The following is a 23,247-nucleotide window of genomic DNA, read 5'->3' as shown; positions in this document are numbered from 1 at the left end:
TCAGCCATGGGCGGCAAGAGACGCAAGCAGCTCCAGGGATCTCCGACTCGACTCGAGACTGCCTGGTGAGCTTCCCCATATTTTCAGGGAGCGGTTGATGCTCATGCATGCGATTTATAGCGTGAAGCCGTTGCAGTTTTGACCGCATCAGACTCGATGGCGTATCGATATGCGTTGCCAACGCATCATTGCAGAATTCCCGACCAGGGACTCGTACTACTAGGATCTGACTACCAGCCGCCATGCAGCGAACTTGCCCGCCCTCTACGATTATTTTGCAATATCATCTCTAGCCAAGCCCAAGGGGGCTCCTGCACAGTGCGGTGGTACGCTTTCGCAAACCATGCACGTCCGTCAAACGCGAGGTAGCGTGTCAACTTCCCCTCCACTCAACCTTGCTTCGAAGCGCCCCGACCGCCTTGAAATTGATCCTAATCTCGACAAACGTCGTGAAAGGTCGAATCTGACTGGCTCATTACAGATAGCCGCCGTGTTCGACGTCAGTCGGGGATGGCTTGCTTCCCATCATCTCAGAACGGAGCCGAGCAGAGAGCGCGCATCACCGCGGAACACTACTCCCACAAAACTTTTGCGATTTTCCGCCCGCTTTCTTGCAACTTGGTCGAAGCTCCGTCTGCACAATGTAGAGTCCGCAGGGCCTTTGACTGCCCTGTCAAGCATCTTTGATATCAACCCACAGCTGCCTGGCAGGCTCTCTGGGTTGGTATGTCGAATGATGTTTGATGGTCTATTCCACCTCGGATCTCGCCAAATCCAAAAGGACTGATCTTCTCAGCGATGTCCGCCGCGGCGCATGCGTTACACTAGCCTAGCTCCTACAGCGCGTCGCGGAAGCAGAGTTATTCTCTCATCGCCACGAGATTGTTACCTCTGCGGCCTTCAGCTGCTTCGATCGGCACCCGTGTTTTTACGTTGTGGGGAGCTTCCAAAGTAGCTCCCACTCTGGACCCTTCCGTCCACTGGCTCAAACATCGCCAACGCATCACCCAGGTCTTTTGCTCCAGAGCCTCAGTACCAGCTTGCATGTGTCCTTGAAGCGCTAAATAATTGTCATTGGCTTACCGCTGCGCCGGTCTTCCCTCGGTGCAGGTTTCAATGCTCCGCCATATCCATCGGCTGCAATTTAATCCATGTGTCCGCCGTTATTGCGGTTGCCATTCCCTTTTGTTCCTTTTGCAGACCACTCGACGTTTCTTATTTTTCATACTGTAACTGCTCTTTTCAGACTCGAGACAGCTGGCAATTCCTCTTTGGACAAAGATTGGAAAATTCTCCTAGAGGACATTTCTCTATTGCACGACAGCCTCCACGAGCAATCCGTCGCGCTCTCGCCTTTTCGTCGGCCTTTTTTGTGTGGCTAAATTGCTCACGCCACGAGACTTCCCATACGAATTTGGCCCTTTGCAGTCGCCTCTGCATCGTTACTGATCTTTATCTCTGCTATCTTCACATCATTGGCAAGATGTTCTATATCATGTATTTGACGAGTGAGTCCATCCACCCAATCGGAAAATCACAACATGAGATCGGCCAATGGTACGCTCGAGGAAGTAACTGCACGATGCTACTGGTCCTATGGCCTGGTAAAACTTTGTACGCCATTCGAGCAAAACGCATCGGGGTATCTCTTAAATGCCACGAGATCCTTGCCCGACTTGACTGCCGGTAATCTCGTACTGACGTCTTCAATCCCAGATCTATGCCACCGGAGACGGTGGGCGGACCCACTCTTTGAAACCCACCACACTCGACGGGGCTGGACCTGCCGCGTACGAGTTAACAACCGCGAATACACGTGCGATACTGCATATGCAAGTGAAGAGCTTGCCCGTGACAAAGCAGCAGAGTCCGCGTACATGATCTGCCGAAACTTTTCCGTCAACGACGGCATGTACCCCGGTCAGAAGCAAGGACAAGCTGGCGTCGTCCAAGGCTTACCAGTGGCAATTGGCACGGGTCGACGTAGTCGATACAAAAATGACTACGAAAGTACCAGCAGCTACAGCGGGAGCAGTAGTGGTGACAGCAGCCCTAGAACCAGTGACACCGAACTAGATACAACTGATGCCCGAAGGCCAAGTGCTTCGACAAACGCCGTTCCTGCAGAATCTGCAACCGTGTGCTACTGTCGAAGAGCATACGTCAGCCTACACGGTCGATGCGAGTACTGCGTGCGTGAAGCACAATGGTACTAGATACTTTACAGCCTTCCGCAAACAAGAATACCAAGACAATGACGATTACGAACATGACGACGAAACGACTTTTGCATTAACCTGTTCAGCCACGAATCTCATTATAGACTGCCAAAGCTATGGATCACTCCAGTTTCCACCTTAGCCATCCGAATAAACGAAAGGACGATTAACGGTGTTCATGATCACGATGACGAACCTTTCCTTTGCTTCTCCAGTTTCCGCGTCGACCCTAAGACGAATGCATGAATGGCTGTGGCAGCGATGCCTCGGCTAAAATGTTCTTATGATGCCACTGAATCTTTAGCATTTTCGCAAAATATCAACGATCTGTGCGCTCGAAGCATCTTGATCGCCAGCCAAGGAGCATCTGATGTTTCCTCCTTTGACTGGTTAATGACTGGTGGAGAAAATTTCCAGCGTTCAACGACATCAGCATGTGTCTGGCGGCTATTCTTTTGAGCGAATTGAAAACATCCCCGAAAATGAAAGGAAAAATGTTTCTTGAGCGTCAAAGGTTGCGGGTTTACATGATTTTTTTTTTTCTTTTTATTTTCCTTTCAAAATGGCTCTTCTTATCTCTATCTGGCGCGTATGCATGGCTGTGACACTTCGCGAGACAGAGTTTGAACCCTGGGGAATGATGATACTAATGTTCTCTTGTTTCGAGCAGACAGCGTATCCTTTTAACGATGAACTGTATTTACAAATGATCTGAGCACTTCAAAGGGTCTTTTATTCAAACTCGTGGTCTTAATCTTCCTTTGCTTGTCTTCGAATGTGCTTTTCCTTCACCCGATGTCTGTAACTTTATTTCTTGCTTGCTTACACTTGACTTGTCTGATCGACATAGAATGATCAAGTTAGCTGGCCGTGTATGGATTTGAGTAATTTTTCCCAAATAATGAAGATCAGTCATCAAATATTACAGAACTTGTCCGCCTTTCCCATATTCCATCCTAGTGACTATATGTTACGCTGATGCACTATTTTCAAAGCGGTTGGACTGTAAAATTGAGCGCCTCATCACTATGTCAATCTCGACGATTACTTTTTTGGTAGTGCAACCCATCCTTTGTTCGTCTTTTGCGCAGCTGGTACCAGAGGCTTGAGAGTGGGCTCTTGACGATACCTACCGTGGGCAAACGTAAGCGTTCATGCAAAGAGGCTTCCATCAGCGATTTCGCCTTGATGACTAGAGCGAGAATGTAAACTACATGAATATCAATGCTAGTCGGCTGTTCGGAATAAGCGCGAAGAGTCTGAGCCAGTTCATCCGGCTCGGAAAGCAGATTGACGTTGTTGTTGGTGAACTCGCCCCCAGAACTAGGATTAAAGGAAGTGTTTCCCTTTTTCCACAGACTACAATCATCCGCATGCGCAATACCTTACGTCATGTAGTTAATTCGATTATCATCATCATCATTGCATTGACTCCTCGTCGTTAAACTTTTAACTTACTCATGGATGTACTATATTGAGGATGTGATTAGGAGAGCGGCATCCGAAATATCAACGTGCAGCTTAGCTTTTGGGCTGGGTAACCATTTTAATTGTCATACGTTATCCTTTTTCCGTAGGTATAATTGCTGTTGTAGTGAAACTGCTGCACAAGAACGGGCAAATCTGAGCACAAGAGGCGTAGAATTCAGAATGCCCTAACTCGCTTCCCCCACCTGCGGCAACCAACATCTCAGTGGTTGGAAACGAGAGCTAGGCTGCGTCATGTGCATTGCCTCTCAACCTCCCGCGCGTCCAATACTGCAATTCCAATTCCCTCGTCGTTCAACCCGGTTCTGTCCATCGTACTGTGAAGAGTCAACATGTGGAATGACGAGGAAGACAATAACCCGTACGGCAGCTTAGAGGACGGACCCACATCGCCGAGCAGATGTATGGTTTAACTTTCAGGCAACTTTGAACATTGAGAACGAAAGCTTAGAGACATACGCAGTTTATAACCGACCCTCGACTCCACCCTCGGATCTTTCATCCCCTCATGATTCGCCAGAGTTCATATCGCACCCCCGAGATCAGCAGTCATTGAGTGATGTCGATGTTCATGAGAGTCGGCAATTTGAGCCTAAAAAGGGGGGCTATGACAGTCGCATCGAGCAGATCTTGTGTGAGAATCCGGACCTCGAAATATTAATTACCCACGCAGGACGGAACTCGGAAGGAGGAGGGAACTACATAGCGTACACAATCAGGACAGGCGTACGGAGACGTCATCAGCTGCCGAAGACAACAAGCTAATACGTGGAGTAGGACCTGGAAGTGCGGCGAAGATACTCAGACTTTGACAAGTTGCGCGACACACTTGTCAGATTGCATCCAACGCTTATCATCCCCCCAATACCGGAGAAGCATTCGGTCGCCGATTATGCTGCGAAGCCGACCAAGGCAAAGGAAGACCAGGGAATTATCGAGCTTCGAAAGCGTATGCTAGCCGTATTCTTGAATCGCTGCAGACGCATGAAGGATATCCGAGAAGATGGCGTATGGTGGCGATTCTTGGATCCAAACGCTAGTTGGGTACGCACAGTTATCAGAAGTCTTAGATCATCCATGCTAACATGATCACAGACTGAGGTCATGAACTCGAGTATAGTACAATCGATACCAAAGCAGATTCTGCGAGCGCCGCCCCTCGACGCGGCTAACCCCAAGCCTGGCCACGCATACCTTCCTATCCCGGCGCAGTCTGCGAAGCTAAGGTCGGTCTCGACTACCACACCATCTGGGACCCCCATATCTCCTCCTGGAAATGCTGGAATGCCATCTGCCGCATCCCACAGCGTCCCCGGTCCACAATTCGCACGTTTTCCACCTTCGTCACAGGATCTCTCCGAGGAACAACTCGATCCTTATTTTACGCAATTCGAAGCGTCTTCGAAGGAATTAGAGACACTACTTCAGGGATCAATGGAAAAGTCGAATAAGCGCCTGTTACTGCATTACTCGGGACTCGCAGAAGATCTAGCTGAACTAGGGGCACGATACAACAGCTTCTCGCTTTCGGAGCAGTCGCCGACGCTAGCAACCGCAATCGAGAAGACCGGTCAAGCGGTAGATCAGACATACATTGCCACAGCTGATTTCTCTGGACAGCTAAGCGCACAATTCGCTGAGCCGATGCGAGAAAGTGCGCAGTTTGCTGGTGTTGTAAGAAGCGTGTTGAGATACCGGATCTTAAAGCGCGTCCAAGAGCAAATGGCCATTGATGAGCTTGCAAAGAAGCGTGCTCTGCTTGCCAACCTCCGAGAGCAGGAAGAACAATCTGCACGCATGGGCGCAACATTAAGTCATTATTCGTCCACGTCCCCTACAAAATCACGAACACCACGCAGCAGTTCAGAGCAGTCGCGGAGGGAAGATGATGTAGCCTCCATAGACTCGGATTTTCCGCCTACGAGAGGAGATGCAAGTCCTCCAAGTGCAAGACAGGGCATCCCACACAATGAACCTTCAACCCCAACAAACAGCCACAAGAAGACAACTAGCGGTAACTTTACGAATAAAATATTTGGACGGGTTACACATGCGTTTCATGGGATGATAGACAGTGACCCTGTAAAGACGAGGCAAGACTTAATCGGGAAAACAAGTGAGCAGGTCAAGCAGGTAGGATTACCTCACGTCAGCGATCAGAGTTGCGCTAATGAACGGACAGTTGGAACAAGCCGTTGAAGTCTCACACGTCGATGTTAAGGATGCAAGTGCTGGAGTGCTTCGGGATCTTAAGAGATTTCAAGGCGAGAAGGAAGAAGATCTCAAGAGATATATGGTACGCCCATATTCCTCCCCTCTGCTCTCACGTACCTAACCTGTTTCAATCCAGATTGCTTTCGCCAAGTGCCACATTGAGTGGGCGCGCAGAAACCAAGCTAATTGGGAGGAAGCCAAGGCGGAGGTAGAGAACATTGAGATACCCGAAGTCGCCCAATAAAAACGCTGTAGCTACCTGCCTTGCTTCGTTTCAACACATAAAGTGCGCAAACGTGCACTCTTGTACCTATATCCACGGGTGTAGTTGTGCTAGACTATGCGTAATGAGGATGACTACGGGTTATAACTTTTGTTTATAGTCGCAACCAATTGTCTCCAGATTCACCGATCGATGACTGCGCGGGAACTAATGCAAGAGTCGAAGTCAACAAGTATTTCAAAATACAGTGGCAACGCTTGAATAATTTTAGTGTTAACACCACGGCTAACACATTCGCTAATGTTACATGTCTGTTCATTCTGGTCATATCAAAAGTCATTGCTATTGCTCTCGTGTCGAAGTGAAGGACTTTGTTCCAGGCCCATCAGGCTCATCAGCGTAAATGTATCCAACAACGGCTTTGCCTAGCTTTCTGGGGCCCCTCTTGACAGCATGACCGCAGGCGGCCGTGCTCCCAACGCTTCCAAGGCTGGCCATGCTTCGAACGCTCATCCTTTCACTTCGCTCCTCACGCTCTCGCATCGCTTTCCTCAGGTCCTCACACGCCACGCCAAGCCTCTGCTGGCCCAGTGCGAGATCGCGCACCATCTCCGCGTTGGACACGAGCGCCGCCGTCAAACGCTCCAGATTCGCAGCCTGGACGTGCTCCAGGCTCCGGAGCTGCAACGCATTCGCATCCATCAGCTTCTCGATCTTCGCCAGGTTCTGCTCCAAGCGTTCGAAATCCAGAGCCTTCTCGTTCCCGCCTGCGTCCGGCGACATCGCCGGTGCGGATTGACTCCTCTCGTGGCTCGGGCCAGCGAGCGGTGAGGAGGGCAACAAGATGCCGCTGTCCCGCTTGCTCGTCCTCCTCAACTGTCTGGCCATGACCTCCTTTTCGCGGGGACCCAGACTCTCCGCGAAGCTGCCCGCCCTGCTCGGTGCTCTTTCCTGATCCGGCGTCGCGGCCCTCACGTTCGAGTTGGCAGGCTGAACGAGGAACCCTCTCTCGTCCTGCAGCGGTATGATCTCTTGACCCTTTCCCATGGCACCGACGGCGTCTCCGATCTGGCTGTACATCCACTGCGTTCTCAGGTGCGCGAATGCTTGGTGCTTCCACGCGCGGCCGGGGATGTCGTCCCCCGTGAAGGAGAAGAACTGAGGGCCCTCCCGCGTGTTGGCAGCGGGCCCGCCAAAGTGCCGCTGGATCAGAGACCACCACTCCGCACAGACGCGCGCGGAGGCGAACGTGAGCAGGAAGCGCGAGAACCGTGGGTCGTCGGTCTGGCGTGGTATCAGCAAGAAAAAATCACTTCACGGGGAGAGGAACGCTGGTGAGTGACGTGCCCGTCGTGCGTACGCATAGAAGAGGTTCTGCGCCCATTCGCCGTCGCATTCGGACTTGGGCAACTCATCGCGGAACGCGGTGTGAGTGCTCGCAGCGTCATTGTCTGTCCAGCCGGCGGCGTTGAACCCATCCTTTGCAACACCACTATATTCAACTACGTCACCATGCTCTTCTTCCTTGCGATCTTCCTCCGCCGTCGGTTCCAATGTCGTCCGGGGGCTCGCCTCCATCTGAGCTCTAAAGACCACAGGACTGGATCTCGACCTTCTCAGACCAGAAAGGTGCCTCGAGGACCAGAATTGGCGACGTTTTCGCTTTTCTGGTGAAGATGTTGCGCCTTCAGCCACCATAATGATCTCGGAGGTGTTTGCTGCTGGGGTTGTTGCCAGGATATGGACCTGTTTGAGTGGACCATTACAGGGGACGGGAAAGCCAGCGCGACTGGCTCTGAACAAAGACAGCGGCAGAGAGAAGAACGGAAATGAGAGGAGATTATTGGCGAGGAAGCACCGAGAAAGAATGGGCGTGCGTCTATATTCGTGTCGCAAGGACGTGAAGCGGGACGCGTGCCTTGAGTTAAGGTCCTGGTGTTGAATGTGAAACGAAGATGCGCTGACACGACATGACGGGCATTGCCATTCACCCAAGCTGCAGGATGCCGAAATTCTAGACGAGCACAAAAATGCGATGATGATGATCACCTCGCTTACAGGAACGTGCCGGTTTGTGGTACACGATTCTGCTACGTTAATTCGTGGACTGAAAGATGGGAGGGGTAAGCAACGCGATTTCTCCACGTTTGACTACGCGCATCCTGCCCATTCATCAACTCGCTCAGCCACAGCGCACGCGCACGCTAAACATGTTGGATTGTGAGTACGTAAATGACGTCGTTATCGTTAAGCATGACGGACGAAACGACAGACTGTCTTGTTCCAAGAGGAGAAAAAAACCTACTCTCACATGTTCGTCGTCATTCCTCCTTCGCCATGTTCGTCAACAATCCTCCTTCGCGAAGGGATATCAAACTGGCCAACTCTACACCTACGCGGGCGGATGGCCCACCACGTGCCAGTCTAACCATGATTGTGATCTTTGCGATATTGTTTTCACTGTCTGTGGTCACTTAATCCCAGATACGCCGCGATCAGATGCCGTCCAGCGCCTTGCTCAAAAAAATAAAATCAAAAAGAAATATGTGTACGGGAAGAGTGGACCAAGTTGAATGCTGCGCGGTGGCTCTTTTGGAACGCTTTCTTAGCGAGAAGCAGAGTCACGAAGTCTTCGCTCCAGTTCGTCCGCGACACTCTGATTCTGCACTGTCTCGTAGCCTGGAGGTGGCTCAACAGGTGGTGAGAATGACTCCTGCGGACCACACTGTCCTGGAGCTTGAGGGGCCCCGTTGACGGTCGGCAAAGGCGGTGGTGACTGCAGATTATCTAGCATATCCCTTGGAGCTGTAGCTGCATCGTATGCCGGCAGCTCGTCGAGATGCACGGAGTCCAGGTTGACAGCGTCCAGCGCCCCACCTCCTCTGCCGGCATTGGACTCGCTGCCATCTCCCACCAGCTGCCCGCTCTCTCTGGCCACCTCGACTGCTTGATGAAGACGCTCCTTTATGCGCTCAAATGTAGTGTGGAAATCAAAAGCACCTCCATCCTTGAAGGTAAGCTTCAACTCAACGGCAGGGTGCTCAGGCGGTATGTTGCCACCGGGAACTGCCTGGACGATGCCTGTCCAGACATTTGGTCCGAAGAACGGAGCAGCGACGTGCGTGTCATGTAGGTTCAAAATGGGAGCGGTGAAGGACTGCAGCGCCGGCGTCGATACGCTCGGTAGATAAACTAGCTTTTGTAGTCGTCAGCCCGCAGAATCCCAGACAAGCACAGGCGTAGCATGCCGCATACTCTTCGATTCGTGAGATATGCCGTGCCAGCAGAGCTTTGCAGAGTGAACGGTTGCTTTCCGGGGAATTTGTTGACGCTTTGTATCGACAGGGCGGTACGCGAGGGTGACGTATACAGGCGCTGCTCGCCCGGCAGAGGAGTGAAGCCTCCGCCGTTGTCGTCGAGCATTACCCAGCTGTTGGCGAGCACACGATTTAGCTGCGCCTATTGCATATGGATGCAGGGACCGCACGCTAGGTGGTCCGGGGAAGGGGAGGAAAGACTTACTTGATGGACATGGTGGCGCCTTTCGTCGAGAAGGGCGATGTTGTCACTAGCTAGCGAGCAAAGTACAGTGCTTGGAGGACGGGAGACTTGTTGGATGAGCGGGAGATGACACGAAAAAAATCGTATGTCGTATCTGCTTTGGGGTCCGGGCAGGCTGCAGCTAATATCGCGGAGGATTGCTGCAGGTCACAGGCAAAACAGTGGTAACGTAGAATAGTTATTTTCGCGCTAGCGTCGCTTGCGATATATACACACAGACATACACAGACACGCACACACGCAGAGGCACAGCTCACCCGATCGGATGCCGAGAAGACGCAACAGATGACGGTCTAGAAGTGCGTCGGGCAGATCTTTGGCCGCGATTCGACACGCTCGCTCACCAACTGGCCGCGGGGTTGGGGCTCGGGAACGCTTGAGGTGGGGGTCTGCCCCTTCAGAACTTGCCGATTATGTAAGCGGCAGCCTTGCCGCTCGGCCTGCCTTGTGCTTGACGTCCACAGAGCATCCTGCCCCCGTGCAAGTGAAAACGATCAGATAGAAACTGCGCTCGTACTGGACCATGAAATCGGATCCAGCTGTCCTGGTGGGTGTTCTTTGGTATGCATCATATCCCCAACATGTCCCTCGCAAGTCTTCCACTGTCATCTCACTCGTGCGTCAAACTGCCGTCCTCCTGCTCCGCTTCTGCTTCCGCCTTCTGCTTCAGCCGCTCCTCTCGCGCCTTCTTTTTCTCAAGCAGCTTCTTCAGGTCTCTCGCCACGTTGAAGACCCCGTTCGTGCCCGCGCCGCAGGCCGCACAGTCCGGCTTCTTCCTATACCTCTGCAGCGCGCACGCCTCGCAGAAGTAGTGGCCGCACTTGGTGACGATGGGGCTCGTGTACGGTTTCTTGCATATGATGCACGCAAACGGGATCTTCTCTAGAAGCTCTGCGTCCTCTTCGTCCTCGTCTTTGTCCTGCGTGTTTTTGTACATAGATGCGACAATCGTGCCGCTCTGCTTCTTGCCCTTCGTCTGCTGCTCCCAGTCTCGATCCAGCGCCCAGCCCTGCTTGTAGTCCTCGCGAGCGTGCAAGAACTTGCAGCTGTCCCCAAAGCCGCAAAACCCAGTCGTCTTGTAGTCCTTGCAGACATCGGGTGCGAAGTCGGTCATCGTAATCGTGCGAATGTTGGTGGCCGCCTTCATGGGTCCGAATTTCCGGTCCGGCGCATCGGGGTTCTTCTTGATGAAGTCACTGTAGGCAGCAATGCCCTTGTATTTCCCGTCCAGCTCTTTGGGCTCGTTGGCGTCTTGCTGAGGCTTTGAACGAGTCTTCCCGAGCAGACTCTTTGAAGATAGATCGTCGCCTTTGCCCTCCTCGTACCAATTCGACTGCTTCGTCGCGTCGTTGCTGGACTCGATCGCCTTTGAGCGGTCCGCAGCATACTGAGTTGTTGTAGATAGGTCCTGCGTGCTGTTTGGCTTGCTCAAATTCGACGAGGCGACGACGGCCCCAATCTTTCGTCTCCGCTTGACTCTTCTTCCCGTGTCGTCCTCTGATGAATATTCCTCCGAATCTGAGGCCAGTGGCGGTGTCGCTGGACGCTTCCGCAAATTCGCGTTCTTGCTACGCTTCTTGAATGTCACGGCAGGCGCCGCAGCCTCGCTTTGTGCTTCCATGATATATGTGTCCTGGAGACGCTTCGAAATTCACATCCAAGCTGGGGCGAAACGCGAGCGCACAAGATGTGATGGCATTGATGATGAACTGTGGCTAGTGACGGAACGCCACAGAACGTTTGGCGGACGACGCTTACTCATCGTCTGTCTTCTCTTGAGATTCGCCGCCTCTGTGCTGAGCCACTGCATCACTGCATTCACCCATGCTCTAGCCGGCCGCGTTTACACTCGAAATCAAGAGCAAGTCTGAGATGGAATTCTCTTTCTAACGGACGTGCTCCTTTAGAGAACCATGTTGGCTCTCCACACTGTGTTTTTGGTGTTAACTTCACACCGCCAGAGCAGTTCTTGGTTACCTTAATCCACTTGATCTCTTATTGAAAGCCACACTGTCGACTCGATGCAGGCGTTGACGCCCCATCGCCTTGCTTCGAGGCCGCATAGAGTCAACTGCCACCACTTCACTGCAGGTCGAGGCTTCTACTGTCCAGCATGTATAATGTCGTGACGTCTCCTCACATCAGGTTATCATCTTCATTCCCCCAGCGTATCACCATAGTAAGGTTTTCAAGATGTATTGCTTCCCCTATCCCTCTTCGTCCGGCATCACCCCACTTCGAGTCCGTTATTGGGGAAGCTGCCCTTACTCGTTGACCGGTCCCTACACCTTTGATACATTTCTCGACTTCGCGCTCGGCGTGGAATTGCTTTCTAGGTTCTTTTCGCTTTCGAGTGTTCCATCCAACCGTAGACCCGAACTGAACGTCGTAGCAGCAGTACTGCAAGCCTGGCTCTTCTTTGGATTGGCCTGTGAAGCTTTAGGCCGCGATGTTGACCATAACGAGTTTGTAGAGTTAGGTGATGGTGCTGCACCCCAAGGCACGATCGATCTTCGCATGCCTATACGATTCTGGACTGAACTTCAAACACGATGGTGTGATCTACAAGCTCGACTGTCAGAGGCCGAGTTCGAGGGAAAAAAAAGCCATCTTATGCGATGCCTGGAACTGGCTGAAACAACCATGTGCAGACAAGACCTCAATGGCCAGAACATGGACGACGAGGACCTGGCACAGGTTCTGCTCTCTATACACATGCTGATGTATCTTATTAACAATGTATTCGAGTCATACACAGTCCTCCAGGTGACCCCAAGATCCAAAGCAACCCAGCTTCTCGTTCGAAGAATGGTCCAGAATGGCTGGTGCAGGAAACGACTGAACTTTGTTCAGACCACTCCGATGCTTTATCCGGGCCTTTATTACATGGCGTCATTTCTCCCGCCGCGAAGTGAGTATGAAGATCACAGCTCGTGCACCTCGATCAAGTGCTCTATCACAGGTAGACTTCTGGAACCGTTTCATCGCGATGAGAATTGCGCGTGTAAAGATATCCACGTGCCGCTGTGGCAGGTCGCCAGGATCGTCGCAGATGGTGGTATTCCCTTGGTAAAGATTGTGCGTTCGGGTGGCAGGGAATTGAAGCTTGAGGTTGTTCCATTCACGCGAACGAGCCGATTCACTGCCATCTCCCATGTCTGGGCCGACCGACAGTTTGGCTCGACGAAAAATGCCCTTCCGACTTGCCAAGTAGAGTACCTTGACTCTCTGCTTGCCTCACTTCCCAAGCAGGTTGAACATTGGGGCTGGAGCGATTGGTGTCATATCAGGTCTCCTTCAACCGACATGATCGAGCCGCCCAGCAGAGCCTACGACCTGTTCTGGATCGACACATTTTGCATTCCCCAGGATGCTGCACATATAGACCTCAAGCGTAAGGCTATTGATTCTATGAACCTCATATATGCTACTGCGAGTCAGACCGTCGTATTTGACAGAGGTCTACAGACACTTGATGTAGGGCAGCGGCCGGCGTCCCTCGCCCATGGGGGTCGGCCAAACTTCTATTCGCCAAACGACCATAAACTTCTAGACGCTCTTTCACATATCGTCGCCTCCAATTGGATGGGCAGAGCGTGGTAGGCCATGCGCATACTGTTAAAGATTTTGTTCTCTGATCATGGGTATGCAGGACTTTGCAAGAAGGCGTTTTGTCCGGGTCTCTCGTATTTCCCTTAGAAGGGTCGTTAGCTTACCTTCGACTCCTGTGGCCACACTTTGACGAAGGTCTCAACTCGTCGAACATGCCTCTGCTTAGCAAGGCAAGATACTGGTTTACTATCTTTTGGCGACTAGGTGATCCACATACGCCTGGAAACGGCGTCATGACTGGTTCTAACCCCTTCCCCTCGCACATCCGTGCTCAATTGTTTGAGTTCGTCAAATCTTCACTCAACGTCGACGAGCACAAGTCGTACATAAGAGGCGAGGTATCTCTAGGCAAGCCTTCAAGAAGTAGAGAACATGCTACTGACGAGAAGCAGGCTGATCGTGCGGCCCGGTTCATTAGCTCGCACAGCCTCCTGCAGTCGCGCAGCACGACGCAGGTCGAGGATCTTCCGTTGATCTTGATGAACATGTCTGGAATGAACGGAAATTCAGTGCCACGGTCCAAAAGCACAGACGGCCGCATGCAGCTCTTGTTCTACGGGCTTGGTACCCTCCCAGTCGAGTTGCTCTTTTCCGAGTGCGCCAGACCTCCGAATTGCGCCGTAGATTGTTGGATACCAAGGGAGATCGTACCAGAAAAGTTCTACGAAAAGCACAAGTTGAAGCTGACTCCCAAAGGGTTCGTGTTCGATAGCGAACCGGGGTGTAAGCCCCTTCAGTTTTACCTCCTTGCTCCCTTCTCGGTCCATCAGGACGGCTTCATCATATACGTGCCTTTCGAAGATGCAAAGATCAAATGCTTGGCGAAGCCTCGACCGTCCAAAAGCGATGCGGCACAATTCAATCCTGCGGTTGAGCGATGCGTTGTTCTTTCCGATGCGCCTTTCGATCGGCGCGGTGCTCTCTTTATCGTCAGTCGCACGGTTGACAACGACGTGTTTATGCATTTCGAATGTCCAATCCTGTGTTCAACCGCGGACGAGGCCGACGAAGACGACGTTATAGACAGGGCTCACGAGGCGATGCCCGTGGCCCGGCAAGCTGTGCCCGGTACAAACTTCATCATCGAGAAGAGCAACACGCCGCAAACCTTGCGCCTCGCTCGTCCTCAAAACCCGGAGCAGTACTCCGATCGTCTGATCGTCATCCAGCAGTTGATCTGCATGGCTTTGCTGTATTTTGAGAGGCGCCTCGTCAACGAGGAGTATCTGTCCAGCAGCTGGATCCGGTTGGCGCTCTGGGGCCTGTTCGTGCACATGCAATTCCGCTGGGTCGACGGAGCGCTTCACATGTTCGTCCATCACGCCTGGGTGAGGACGTACTCACCGACGTGGAACCCGGACGGCCGGTGGAGATGGTTCTGGAAGTTATCGAACTACGAGCCGCCCATCCCGTTCAGGACGATGATGAAGTTCTACTGTCAGGTCCTCTTCTTCACGTCGGCAGCTTTGGGATTTTGGAACGGGGTGGCGATGGTCACGACGTACTGGTGGCCTCTCTTCCCTAAAGATGAGCTGGGACACATGTACGTTACTGCGTCGTTGGCTAAACTCGTGAGCAGGCTCATGTTCTGAATAATTAAGATCGTGACGTTCAAGACGGGACCGTGATGGGGAGGAGAACCTTAGTGGTGACATCGAGGCAATCCGCACATCGTGGGAGAATAGACGTGGAATCTAAACGATGGCACCTTTATTCATTCTATCTTCTTCTCTCTTGCGCCTTTCCTCCTTCCTCTGCTCATGTTCCCTCCTCTTCTCCGCACTCTCCATCTTTCTCGCAGTTGCGCGCTTCTGCCGCCTGTCCTCCCTTCTCTCCCGATCTTCAAGCCTCATGCGCTTCTCTGTCTCGGCGCTCAGCAAAGCCCGCAGTTTCTCTTTGGAAACGACCCAGGGTCGGCAAAGCACCTCTCTCTTGAACCTGGCACACTCCTCCCATTCCGCGGCCTCCTCCGCGGTGCTGCGCAAGGTCCAGATTCTCTTCAGCTCCAGCTGGCGCACGTTTCTAAACTCGCTGATCGTGCATTTGACCTTGACCGCGGCGCCGATGGACAGCGGAACTCTGTTGACGAGCACGTCGTAGCGACCGGGAGCGACGACGACGTCGACATTGGCAACATTGGTGTTTGAAGAAAAGGAAGAAGAAGGGGAGGCGGCCGACGCAGAATCCAGGCGCGTGATTTTGACGACGATGAGGGATCCGCTGCCGTCGTCCAGCTCGAGAAGCGTGTACCTGTTCAGCTTGTCGTCGATCGAAACGACCAGGCCGGTCAAGCACACAAAGCGGATTGGGTGGTTCTGGTAGAAGTAGACATTCTGGCCTTTTCACGCGTGTCTCTCGTTAGCAACATCGTCCGTCATCACTCTCCAGCAGCTCGCCGAGATTGCGGGGGGGGGAAGGCGTTGTATCACCCTGGAAGCCAGCCTCTTCCCTCAAGCCATGAACGTCGACGGCCAAGAGCTTCACCCACGTGAACCACGTGGGTGACTCCTTGAACGCATATGCCGGATATATGGGGGCGGGTTCCTTGCTCATGTCATGGTGACCGAGCGTTCAGAATCCGTTGTGCGGGGCGCGGTTTGAGGCTTTTCTGTTGCTTTTCTCAGGCGACTCGAGATGGGGAAAAGAACACGGGGGGGAAACCGACGTGACCGCTGCGCTTGGACCTGTCACGCGTGGGCACGTGATGATGATCTTCCTCCGCTGCCTTGTTGCGGGAACGTCGAGACGATGGGACGTCGGCACTTGGAGTGCAATCAGGACCAGATGTCGCCAGATGTCATCTTTGTGCCGCGCATGTGATAACGTATGCAGTCGTACGTGCGAGCCATCGTCTTTGACTTCGTGTGTACGCTCCACAACAGGTGTGGCCTTCGAATGGCATTTGTCGAAACGTGCAGAAATACGTGAACCAGTGTGGAGATAAGAGGTTGACGCGGACATGTAAGCTAGCTCAACAGCTAATTCCTTTCGTGCGTTTGTGGTGCTAATGCCTACGTTGGATATTGGACTTGAGAACACGCGCACAGCCAAGAGGGCATTAAAATTCACGCATTCCCTGCTGCGTCTTCTTCATCCTTACTCTCCCTCATCCCCGCGACGCTGGAAGCGTCATTCTGCCTCCTTCTTTTGTCGTCTTCCCTTTTTCGTGCCCCAGCCTTCAGCTGCTCCCACTTGTCTCGATAGCGGCCCACGGTCGTCGTCAACCTCCTGTTTTCGCTCTCGATCTTGCTGTTCCGTGCCTCCAGCGCCTGCTTCTCCTCTCTCTCAGTCTTCAACAACGCCTCCAGCTGCCGTATGCGCTCTTCGTCAGCGCGACTGGCCATCTTCTCCAGAGTGGAAGGGTCGGTGCCCACGCTGGGCAGATCTGGGCGCTGCCGAACGGCGCGCATGCTCTGCTGCAAGGCCATCGACTGGGATTGGGAGGACATCTCCCACATTTGCAGACGTTTGGCCTGGGTGTCGAGAAGCTGTTTGAGCACCGTGATCTCGAGTTCTAGTTCTTCTGGCGTTTTTCCGCTTGCCGTTGGCAACGCAGAGTTTGGTCTTCGCCCATCGCGTGAGGTGACCGGAGACACGCCTTTTCTACCGCTGTTCCGTAGCGATATTGGCGACGGAGGACCCATGCTCTCTTTTGCATCGACAAACTCGTCGTCATCCTCGTTCATAGTTTCTGGCATGTTCGATCCTCGCACCCCGCTGACCATGCCCGCATAAGAGACGGTGCCGCCTGTTGGGGGAACTAGATAGAAGGATTCTTGCGGACCAAAGGAGGGACCGACGTTTTCACGTATGGCTTTTAAGGTAGCCGCGGAGTAGATCTTGGTCAAGTCCGGCTCGTCGGACGAGCTAGCTCGTACCTTGTCCTTTGCTTTGTCCTTTTCGCCCTTCTTTTGCTGCAACTGCTGCGACGGAGCATCATTTGTGTCCCGTTCTGGTGTAAGAGGGAGACCTGCGAAAGCGAGAGGTCCAGACAACTTCTCAAACAGGCCACCAAACGTGCTGTAAAAGCGCGAAAACGAGTCTTCGCTTGGCTTTTGAGGCTTTGCATCCGCAGCGGGAGCCCCGTCAGCGCGGTCTTCCGTTACTGTCGGCAGAGTCCGCGTGCTCTCTGGAGACCTCTGCCGGGTGCTGTTGTAACCTGGCCTCTCGATGTGACTCAGGATCCTGCCTCCTGCCTGCAGCGTGGACAGCTCTGGATTTGCCGGCAGGCCTCTGCGCTGCCTAGCCAGATTGTCCGCGATCGACGACGAGGTTTCTCTGTGTAGACGTCGAGTCCGCACAGGCGATGTCGAGGTTCGCGCGACGAGTTTCGGAACGTGCAGCTCCTTTTCCGCGGATTTGGCGGCTGCTAAGACCGGCGTCTTGTCCTTGCTCGCATCGCCATCCCTATCAGACGTAGAAGCTTGGGCGGCAGTCTTCGGAGGAGAAGAGTGCGACTTGATGATTTCGGCGAGCTGGCGGTGATGCTGTTCGAGCAAGTCAAGGATGCGAAGGGCTTCTGAGTCCTCCACGCCATATTTTGCCTTTGCAAAGTCCTGCGCAGCAAGTTCATGCTCTTCTCTTGCCCCGGTGAGGTTTGGGCTCTGCGAAAGCGCTGCGGCCTTGCGGGCATGGGCGTGCGCGTCAGTGAGAGGTGCGAGATCCATTAGGTATTTTTTTTCCCGTGTTTGCTGGGTATATCACAGACAGGATATCAGGCGTTGGCCCATTTTTCTTCAAGGGTTATTGTGTCTGCTCGCATTACTGTAGATAGTCGATGAGGTGTTGTTGCGGTAGTGAGTCAGCTTCCCATGGACGCCAACGATCAGCCATCCGATATCGTCACATGCGGGTTCGACGTCACCTCTGTTGACCGTGGAGACGGGCTGTCTGCAGCATTTCTACGTCTCAAGGTACATGGGCACTCAGCAAGCCAAAGCGCACCTGCACGACTGCCAGGCCTTGAGTGTCGCGGAGCGATGCAGAATGGTCCAGCGGTATGGATTGGCGACGGCTGGCGACGCCAGCACGCAGTCCGCTCAAGTGGTGGCAGAGGCCGAGGGCGGCTCGCACGTGAGGGTCGGGGCATCAGACTTGCGGCTGAGCAGCCGGGATGAGATCACCTCGACTGCAACTCGACGAAACATGGAGCAAGAAGGCCCTGTGTCGTCCTGTCCGCTTCAATGACGGCGTGAGCCCCCGACGAAAATCTTGCCTTCGCCATTCGCACACTGCAGCATTGGCTTGCCTTCGTGTCGGCCGCAGTCGGTCGTTTGTCTCTCGTCGTTGGCCACATTCACCGCTTCGGGCTCGCGACCCGCTGCGCCGTCCTCGCCCTCCCCGACCTCCGCGCGCCCGTCCGCCATGGCGACGGCCAGCGAGACCGACGTCAATGGCACAAGCAGCTGGAGTCGAACGAGTTTCTCCAAGTCGTTCAAGCGCAAGGGACGCAAGAACAAGGGCTCGGAGACGGGTTCGATCGCCAGCAGCGGCGGGGGTGGTCCTGGTGACGCTGCAAGTCCGCAGCTCGAGCCGTCGGCGTCGCGCCGCAACAGCAACGACTCGTCGCGCATGCTGTCCATCAAGCTAGGCAACAAGAAGAGGAGCAAAACCGGCCTGAGCCGGACAGGAAGCGAGAGCGGCGGCTCGGAGGCGCTGTCTCGAGCGACGGCGGACGAGGCGGCTGCGAACGAAGAGGATTCCAGCAACTACTACACGGAAGAGGACGAAGAAAGGTGAGCTACGTGTTTGTTTTCCGCAGAGCCACCAGCTACCCCATCTACTCTATCACAACCCTCCGATTGCAGCGCCCACAGATGCGCCGTTGGTGCTGTAGCTGCCTGACGTGTGTGCTGCCAACCGGGCTGATCGTCGCCCAGCACGGTCTGGGCCCACGCGCTGGGTGCGCACACGAGCTCGAGGCCCAGGTCGACTGCTGCAGCTCGGCCGGGCCTGCACCTCCTGCGTGTGCATCCGCAAAGAGCATCTCGCTCGCGCTCTCGCGTTGTCCCCCAACCATTGCAGTGCCCTCTGCCGCTTTGAAATTTTTAGTTTTTTTTTCTAACCAAGTTCTCGCCCGGCTTTTCCTTCTCTTACGTGCGTCTTCGGCAGAACTTGGCGTCTGTTCCGCCGAAAGTCGTCGACAACGGACGAGGGTTGCGCGTTCACTAACATCTCAGCCGCATCAGCTCCAGCATCGCTAAGCGACCCACCCTTTCGGCACGCAACTCGCACCTTGGCCATTTGGCATCGTCGTCGCCTCTGATTACGACTGAAACGCTAGATCCCTCGCCATTGTCTCACGTCGCCACCGCTCCGGTCTCCTCCGGTGCGAAGTCGAACTCACTCCAAGCGCCGTCCCCGAGCCAGCGACGAAGTCCTTCGCCGGTGGGGAGACTGAAAGAAGCTTTCAGCAGAAGTCGCCGGAATTCGACCGCTCCCGCTGCTGTTCCGGAGACCGCCGCCGCAGAAGACCAAGAGCAGAAGGACAGCGAGGAAACAATTCGACAGGATCGGGGGCGGGCTGGAACCGGCAGTCCTGGGCCTGTGTTCTTTAATGAGAAGGAGCTTGTACAGGAGCCTGGCGAAAAAACTCCCTCGCCAATCAAGACTAAGACGCCTCGGCCGCTTATCACGAAGCTGCCTTCAACTCCGCCAGGTTTTAATGGACCGTCGACCGTGGTAACTCCGCCTACTCCGACAGACAACCCCCTCGCGCGCAACTCTTCGACGCCCAGTGCCTCTGTAGGTGTCATAAAGGCTCCTGAGAGCGCTCACACAGCATCGCCCCCTCCAGACTCGAACGGTGTGCGAAAGCAAGGACTGCAGCACCGTCGCGTAAAGTCAGCAGGGCAGCCGAGCAAGCTCTCGAACACCATCACTGCCCCACTCACGCCCGCGATTGAAGAGGTCAAGACTCCCGGCGGGACGTTGACGACGCCGAACGTGGCTGGTGGCTTTTTCTCGTCTATGTTCTCTGCTGCCCAAAGCGCTGCCAACACGCTAACGAACACGATCACAGCTGGTGGTGGGCAGAAGACGAAGAGCGACACTGATCCGAAAGTAGGACGTACTGGAGGCGAAGAGGTCATACTACCTCCAGGAAGTGATCAAAAGCAGGACCCGCCTGCCGGTGAGCGCAAGCCGCTAGCCATTGAGACCTTGGGATCCGGCAATCTTAGTCTTAGTCATCTCGGCATATCAGAAAATTCAGATGTTAGCCCAATGAACTCAAGCGCGGAGTTGGTGTCTAGCCTCCGCCGCGATGAGGCAGCCGCGCGTGCCGAAGACGAGTCGGCCGCAAGAGCGGTGTCAATGGCGTACAGCGAAAAGACGAATGGCGACAGAACACACTCAGCAACACCCTCCGTTGTCGAGAGCACGGAGCACGCTTCCACTCCCGTCGCCGCGGAGCACGAGGGCAACAGCCTACGACGAGCAGGTAGTGTGCGCAGTCGACTCAGCGGCCGTAGACGAAGAACAAGAGGAAGTTCCGCAGCGACTGGGAATACGATGGCGCCTACGATCAGTGGACCTGGATCGATCATGCACAAGCTACCTGGCTTCTCCGTAGCCCCGCAAAAGCGTCAGCGCGACTTTCACAACCTCTTCCGTAGTGTACCGGAAGACGACTATCTCATTGAAGACTACAGTGCTGCATTGCAGCGTGACATCCTACTCCAGGGCCGGATGTACATCTCAGAGGGCCACATTTGCTTCTCTTCCAACATCCTAGGTTGGGTTACAAACCTAGTCATGAGCTTCGACGAGATCATCTCCGTAGAGAAAAAAGCTACGGCCATGATTTTCCAAAACGGTATCATTATCCAAACGCTCCAGGCGAAGAACACTTTCGCCAGCTTGTTGAACCGCGATACAACGTACGACCTAATCATCAGCATATGGAGGATCACGCACCCCAACCTGCGGAGCACGCTCAACGGGGCGCCAGTCGAGGGACCGGGAAGCGGAGATAAGACGGAGAAGGTTGGTACACCCATTGAGGAGGAGTCTGCGTCGGAAGAGGTCTACGATGAAGATGAAGAGGACGAGGACGATGCAGAAGAAGAGGCCCACGAGAGCTTCGTGGAGCCCAACGAAGGAAGCACTGGCATGAGCGAGGCCGGCGACACTACCAAGGCCGCCAAGCGGCTCTCCTCCAATCCAGCAGGCACACCCGTCACAAACGGATTAACGAAAACCGTTGACGCAGTTGAGTCCGTGCTCACCGGTGCGACAGCCACTCTCGACTTCCCCGGACCTGCAACCCACGCCCCAACTAGTTGTGGCGACAACAGCTCGCACCTGGAGAAAGTGCTTTTGGAGGACTCAATCCCCGCGCCTCTGGGAAAAGTCTACTCGCTCATGTTTGGCCCTGCTTCTGGCAGGTTCATGCGCAAGTGGTTGGTTGAGGACCAGAAATCCATGGACTTGCAGCTGGATGAGAATGCACTTTTAGACAACGAGCACAAGAGCATGACCTTTTCGTACATCAAGCCTCTGTCCGGGTCAATCGGTCCTAAGCAGACCAAGTGCATCATCAACCAGACGCTTGAGCAATTCGACCTCAATAAAGCCGTCACTGTGGCGTGCTCGACACAGAACCCGGACGTACCCAGCGGCAACATCTTCGTCGTCAAAACGCGATATTGCTTGTCGTGGGGACCGAATAACTCAACCAAGTTCTTGGCTACGTGCCAGATCGAGTGGTCAGGCAAGAGCTGGCTCAAGGGTCCGATTGAAAAAGGCGCAAACGACGGGCAATTGGCTTACCAGAAGGACATCGTGGCCGCCCTGAAAGCAGCCGTAGTGGCAAAGAGCACACTCAAGGCCGGTTCGAAAGGAAAGGGCAAGGGAAGCAAGCGAAAGAAAGACTCTGCCGATATCACAGGCGATTCGTCGACGCCGACCACGAGCGAGATCATCACCAAGCCCGCCGAGCCAAACTGGGGCCTCTTCGAACCTCTTCGAGGACCACTCTCTCCAGTCGCCAGCATGGTGCATCCCTCTTTTGTAGTTGCCTTCCTCATGTTCATGGTTTTCTTCCTCTGGTGGCGTCTCAGCGTCGCGGGTACCGGCGCACATGTCATCGGGTTGCCGCACGCACAACGCATAATTGCATACGAGGAGATGTGGCGGCATGAAGAGAGCGAGCTTTGGAAGTGGCTGGAGAACCGAGCAGGGCTTGACGGGTCCGTGCCTAGTTTTCTCAATGGCGGCGAGAACATCGAGCGTAAAAAGTGGCTTGAGAAGCAGCGGGTCAAGGAGATGAAGCGCAACCTGGATGGGGCCCCGGATCTGGAGGAGAAACAAATGAAAGAGGCAATCCGAGTTACAAGAGAGAGACTCCAGGCTTTGGAGAAGGCTGTTCTGGAACGAGAAGAGTATCCTGAGCAGAAACACGTCTTCTCGTGAGGGAGCAAAAATGATAATGTTTAAGCCATTTTTTTCTTTCAGTCTGGAAGAATATCCTAACACGGCGGTACACAGTCTTACAAGCACTCACGTTTCCTAGGCGAGCATATGCTCTCTCACCCTCCCTCCCTCTCTCTTTGTTGGATACACCTTTTTGTGAATAGACACCTAAACACACTAGGAATCGCTTGTACTAGTACTGAAGATAAGCGGAATGTGAAAGTGAAAGTGTCCTACGTGGGCCTGTGGGTTCGATTCCCTTTTCTCTTTTGTGGTTCACATTTACTTCTTGTGTCCAATTTTTTTTCCCTCTAATTTGAGCAACGTGCAGTGATGCCTCCCAACCGTCCACAACCACCACTACCTCCTAGAGAGGAAAACCTAGCCCAAGCGTCTGCGCAGACAATGCTACCACTACTAAAGGGGACAGTTCATGAGCAGCGAAACAGTGCCTTGGCTCTGGCTGCACAGTTACAGACCGGCTTGCACAAACGACTTCTGAGACCATGGTCTCCT

At 53.9% G+C, this 23,247-nt stretch overlaps 9 protein-coding genes across 10 annotated transcripts; 4 read left to right on the top strand and 5 right to left on the bottom strand.

Annotated features, from left to right (window-relative positions):
- The first annotated feature begins 213 nt into the window (after nucleotides 1-213).
- Nucleotides 214-3,131, top strand: PV09_06518 (uncharacterized protein). Its single transcript, XM_016360169.1, has 2 exons — nucleotides 214-1,508; nucleotides 1,717-3,131. The coding sequence occupies exons 1-2, from the start codon at nucleotides 1,484-1,486 to the stop codon at nucleotides 2,214-2,216; spliced, it is 525 nt and encodes a 174-aa protein (XP_016211881.1). The 5' UTR covers nucleotides 214-1,483; the 3' UTR covers nucleotides 2,217-3,131.
- An 810-nt stretch (nucleotides 3,132-3,941) lies between these two features.
- PV09_06517 (uncharacterized protein) lies at nucleotides 3,942-6,478 on the top strand. The gene is made up of 6 exons (XM_016360168.1): nucleotides 3,942-4,109; nucleotides 4,171-4,433; nucleotides 4,485-4,751; nucleotides 4,803-5,840; nucleotides 5,890-6,003; nucleotides 6,058-6,478. The coding sequence occupies exons 1-6, from the start codon at nucleotides 4,040-4,042 to the stop codon at nucleotides 6,163-6,165; spliced, it is 1,860 nt and encodes a 619-aa protein (XP_016211880.1). The 5' UTR covers nucleotides 3,942-4,039; the 3' UTR covers nucleotides 6,166-6,478.
- An 8-nt stretch (nucleotides 6,479-6,486) lies between these two features.
- On the bottom strand, nucleotides 6,487-7,842 carry PV09_06516 (uncharacterized protein; the record flags this gene model as incomplete). Its single annotated transcript, XM_016360167.1, has 2 exons — nucleotides 6,487-7,428; nucleotides 7,492-7,842. The coding sequence occupies 2 exons, from the start codon at nucleotides 7,840-7,842 to the stop codon at nucleotides 6,487-6,489; spliced, it is 1,293 nt and encodes a 430-aa protein (XP_016211879.1).
- Nucleotides 7,843-8,749: 907 nt separating this feature from the next.
- On the bottom strand, nucleotides 8,750-9,677 carry PV09_06515 (uncharacterized protein; the record flags this gene model as incomplete). The annotated part of the gene is made up of 3 exons (XM_016360166.1): nucleotides 8,750-9,340; nucleotides 9,400-9,574; nucleotides 9,667-9,677. The coding sequence occupies 3 exons, from the start codon at nucleotides 9,675-9,677 to the stop codon at nucleotides 8,750-8,752; spliced, it is 777 nt and encodes a 258-aa protein (XP_016211878.1).
- Nucleotides 9,678-10,315: 638 nt separating this feature from the next.
- PV09_06514 (uncharacterized protein) lies at nucleotides 10,316-11,326 on the bottom strand (the record flags this gene model as incomplete). Its single annotated transcript, XM_016360165.1, has 1 exon — nucleotides 10,316-11,326. One exon carries the CDS (start codon nucleotides 11,324-11,326, stop codon nucleotides 10,316-10,318), a length of 1,011 nt encoding a protein of 336 aa, XP_016211877.1.
- A 572-nt stretch (nucleotides 11,327-11,898) lies between these two features.
- Nucleotides 11,899-16,281, top strand: PV09_06512 (the record flags this gene model as incomplete). Of its 2 annotated transcripts, XM_016360163.1 has the most annotated exons (4): nucleotides 11,899-12,402; nucleotides 12,454-13,304; nucleotides 13,358-13,655; nucleotides 13,710-16,281. In XM_016360163.1, the coding sequence occupies 4 exons, from the start codon at nucleotides 11,899-11,901 to the stop codon at nucleotides 14,907-14,909; spliced, it is 2,853 nt and encodes a 950-aa protein (XP_016211875.1). In that variant the 3' UTR covers nucleotides 14,910-16,281. The 2 variants fall into 2 exon arrangements, with proteins under 2 accessions (XP_016211875.1, XP_016211874.1); XM_016360162.1 differs by having other exon boundaries at nucleotides 11,899-13,304.
- On the bottom strand, nucleotides 15,012-15,870 carry PV09_06513 (uncharacterized protein; the record flags this gene model as incomplete). The annotated part of the gene is made up of 2 exons (XM_016360164.1): nucleotides 15,012-15,655; nucleotides 15,747-15,870. The coding sequence occupies 2 exons, from the start codon at nucleotides 15,868-15,870 to the stop codon at nucleotides 15,012-15,014; spliced, it is 768 nt and encodes a 255-aa protein (XP_016211876.1).
- A 101-nt stretch (nucleotides 16,282-16,382) lies between the features above and the next one.
- PV09_06511 (uncharacterized protein) lies at nucleotides 16,383-17,984 on the bottom strand (the record flags this gene model as incomplete). Its single annotated transcript, XM_016360161.1, has 1 exon — nucleotides 16,383-17,984. One exon carries the CDS (start codon nucleotides 17,982-17,984, stop codon nucleotides 16,383-16,385), a length of 1,602 nt encoding a protein of 533 aa, XP_016211873.1.
- Nucleotides 17,985-18,451: 467 nt separating this feature from the next.
- PV09_06510 (uncharacterized protein) lies at nucleotides 18,452-23,012 on the top strand. The gene is made up of 2 exons (XM_016360160.1): nucleotides 18,452-19,052; nucleotides 19,506-23,012. The coding sequence occupies exons 1-2, from the start codon at nucleotides 18,682-18,684 to the stop codon at nucleotides 22,729-22,731; spliced, it is 3,597 nt and encodes a 1,198-aa protein (XP_016211872.1). The 5' UTR covers nucleotides 18,452-18,681; the 3' UTR covers nucleotides 22,732-23,012.
- The last annotated feature ends 235 nt before the right edge of the window (nucleotides 23,013-23,247 follow it).

This window comes from Verruconis gallopava (assembly GCF_000836295.1).
Source record: "Verruconis gallopava strain CBS 43764 unplaced genomic scaffold supercont1.23, whole genome shotgun sequence".
NCBI lineage: Eukaryota > Fungi > Ascomycota > Dothideomycetes > Venturiales > Sympoventuriaceae > Verruconis > Verruconis gallopava.
The sequence above is the reverse complement of the archived record's forward strand: the minus strand, read 5'-3'. Positions and strand labels throughout refer to the sequence as shown.

Bases quoted from the DNA above. Each gene is read 5' to 3' on its own strand.
- PV09_06510 (XM_016360160.1), top strand. From the start codon at position 18,682: ATGGCGACGGCCAGCGAGACCGACGTCAATGGCACAAGCAGCTGGAGT. The intron at 19,053-19,505 runs GTGAGCTACGTG...CAGCCGCATCAG, and splicing joins ACGGAAGAGGACGAAGAAAG to CTCCAGCATCGCTAAGCGAC.
- PV09_06517 (XM_016360168.1), top strand. From the start codon at position 4,040: ATGTGGAATGACGAGGAAGACAATAACCCGTACGGCAGCTTAGAGGAC. The intron at 4,110-4,170 runs GTATGGTTTAAC...AGACATACGCAG, and splicing joins ACCCACATCGCCGAGCAGAT to TTTATAACCGACCCTCGACT. The intron at 4,752-4,802 runs GTACGCACAGTT...ACATGATCACAG, and splicing joins TGGATCCAAACGCTAGTTGG to ACTGAGGTCATGAACTCGAG.
- PV09_06518 (XM_016360169.1), top strand. From the start codon at position 1,484: ATGTTCTATATCATGTATTTGACGA. The intron at 1,509-1,716 runs GTGAGTCCATCC...CTTCAATCCCAG, and splicing joins CTATATCATGTATTTGACGA to ATCTATGCCACCGGAGACGG.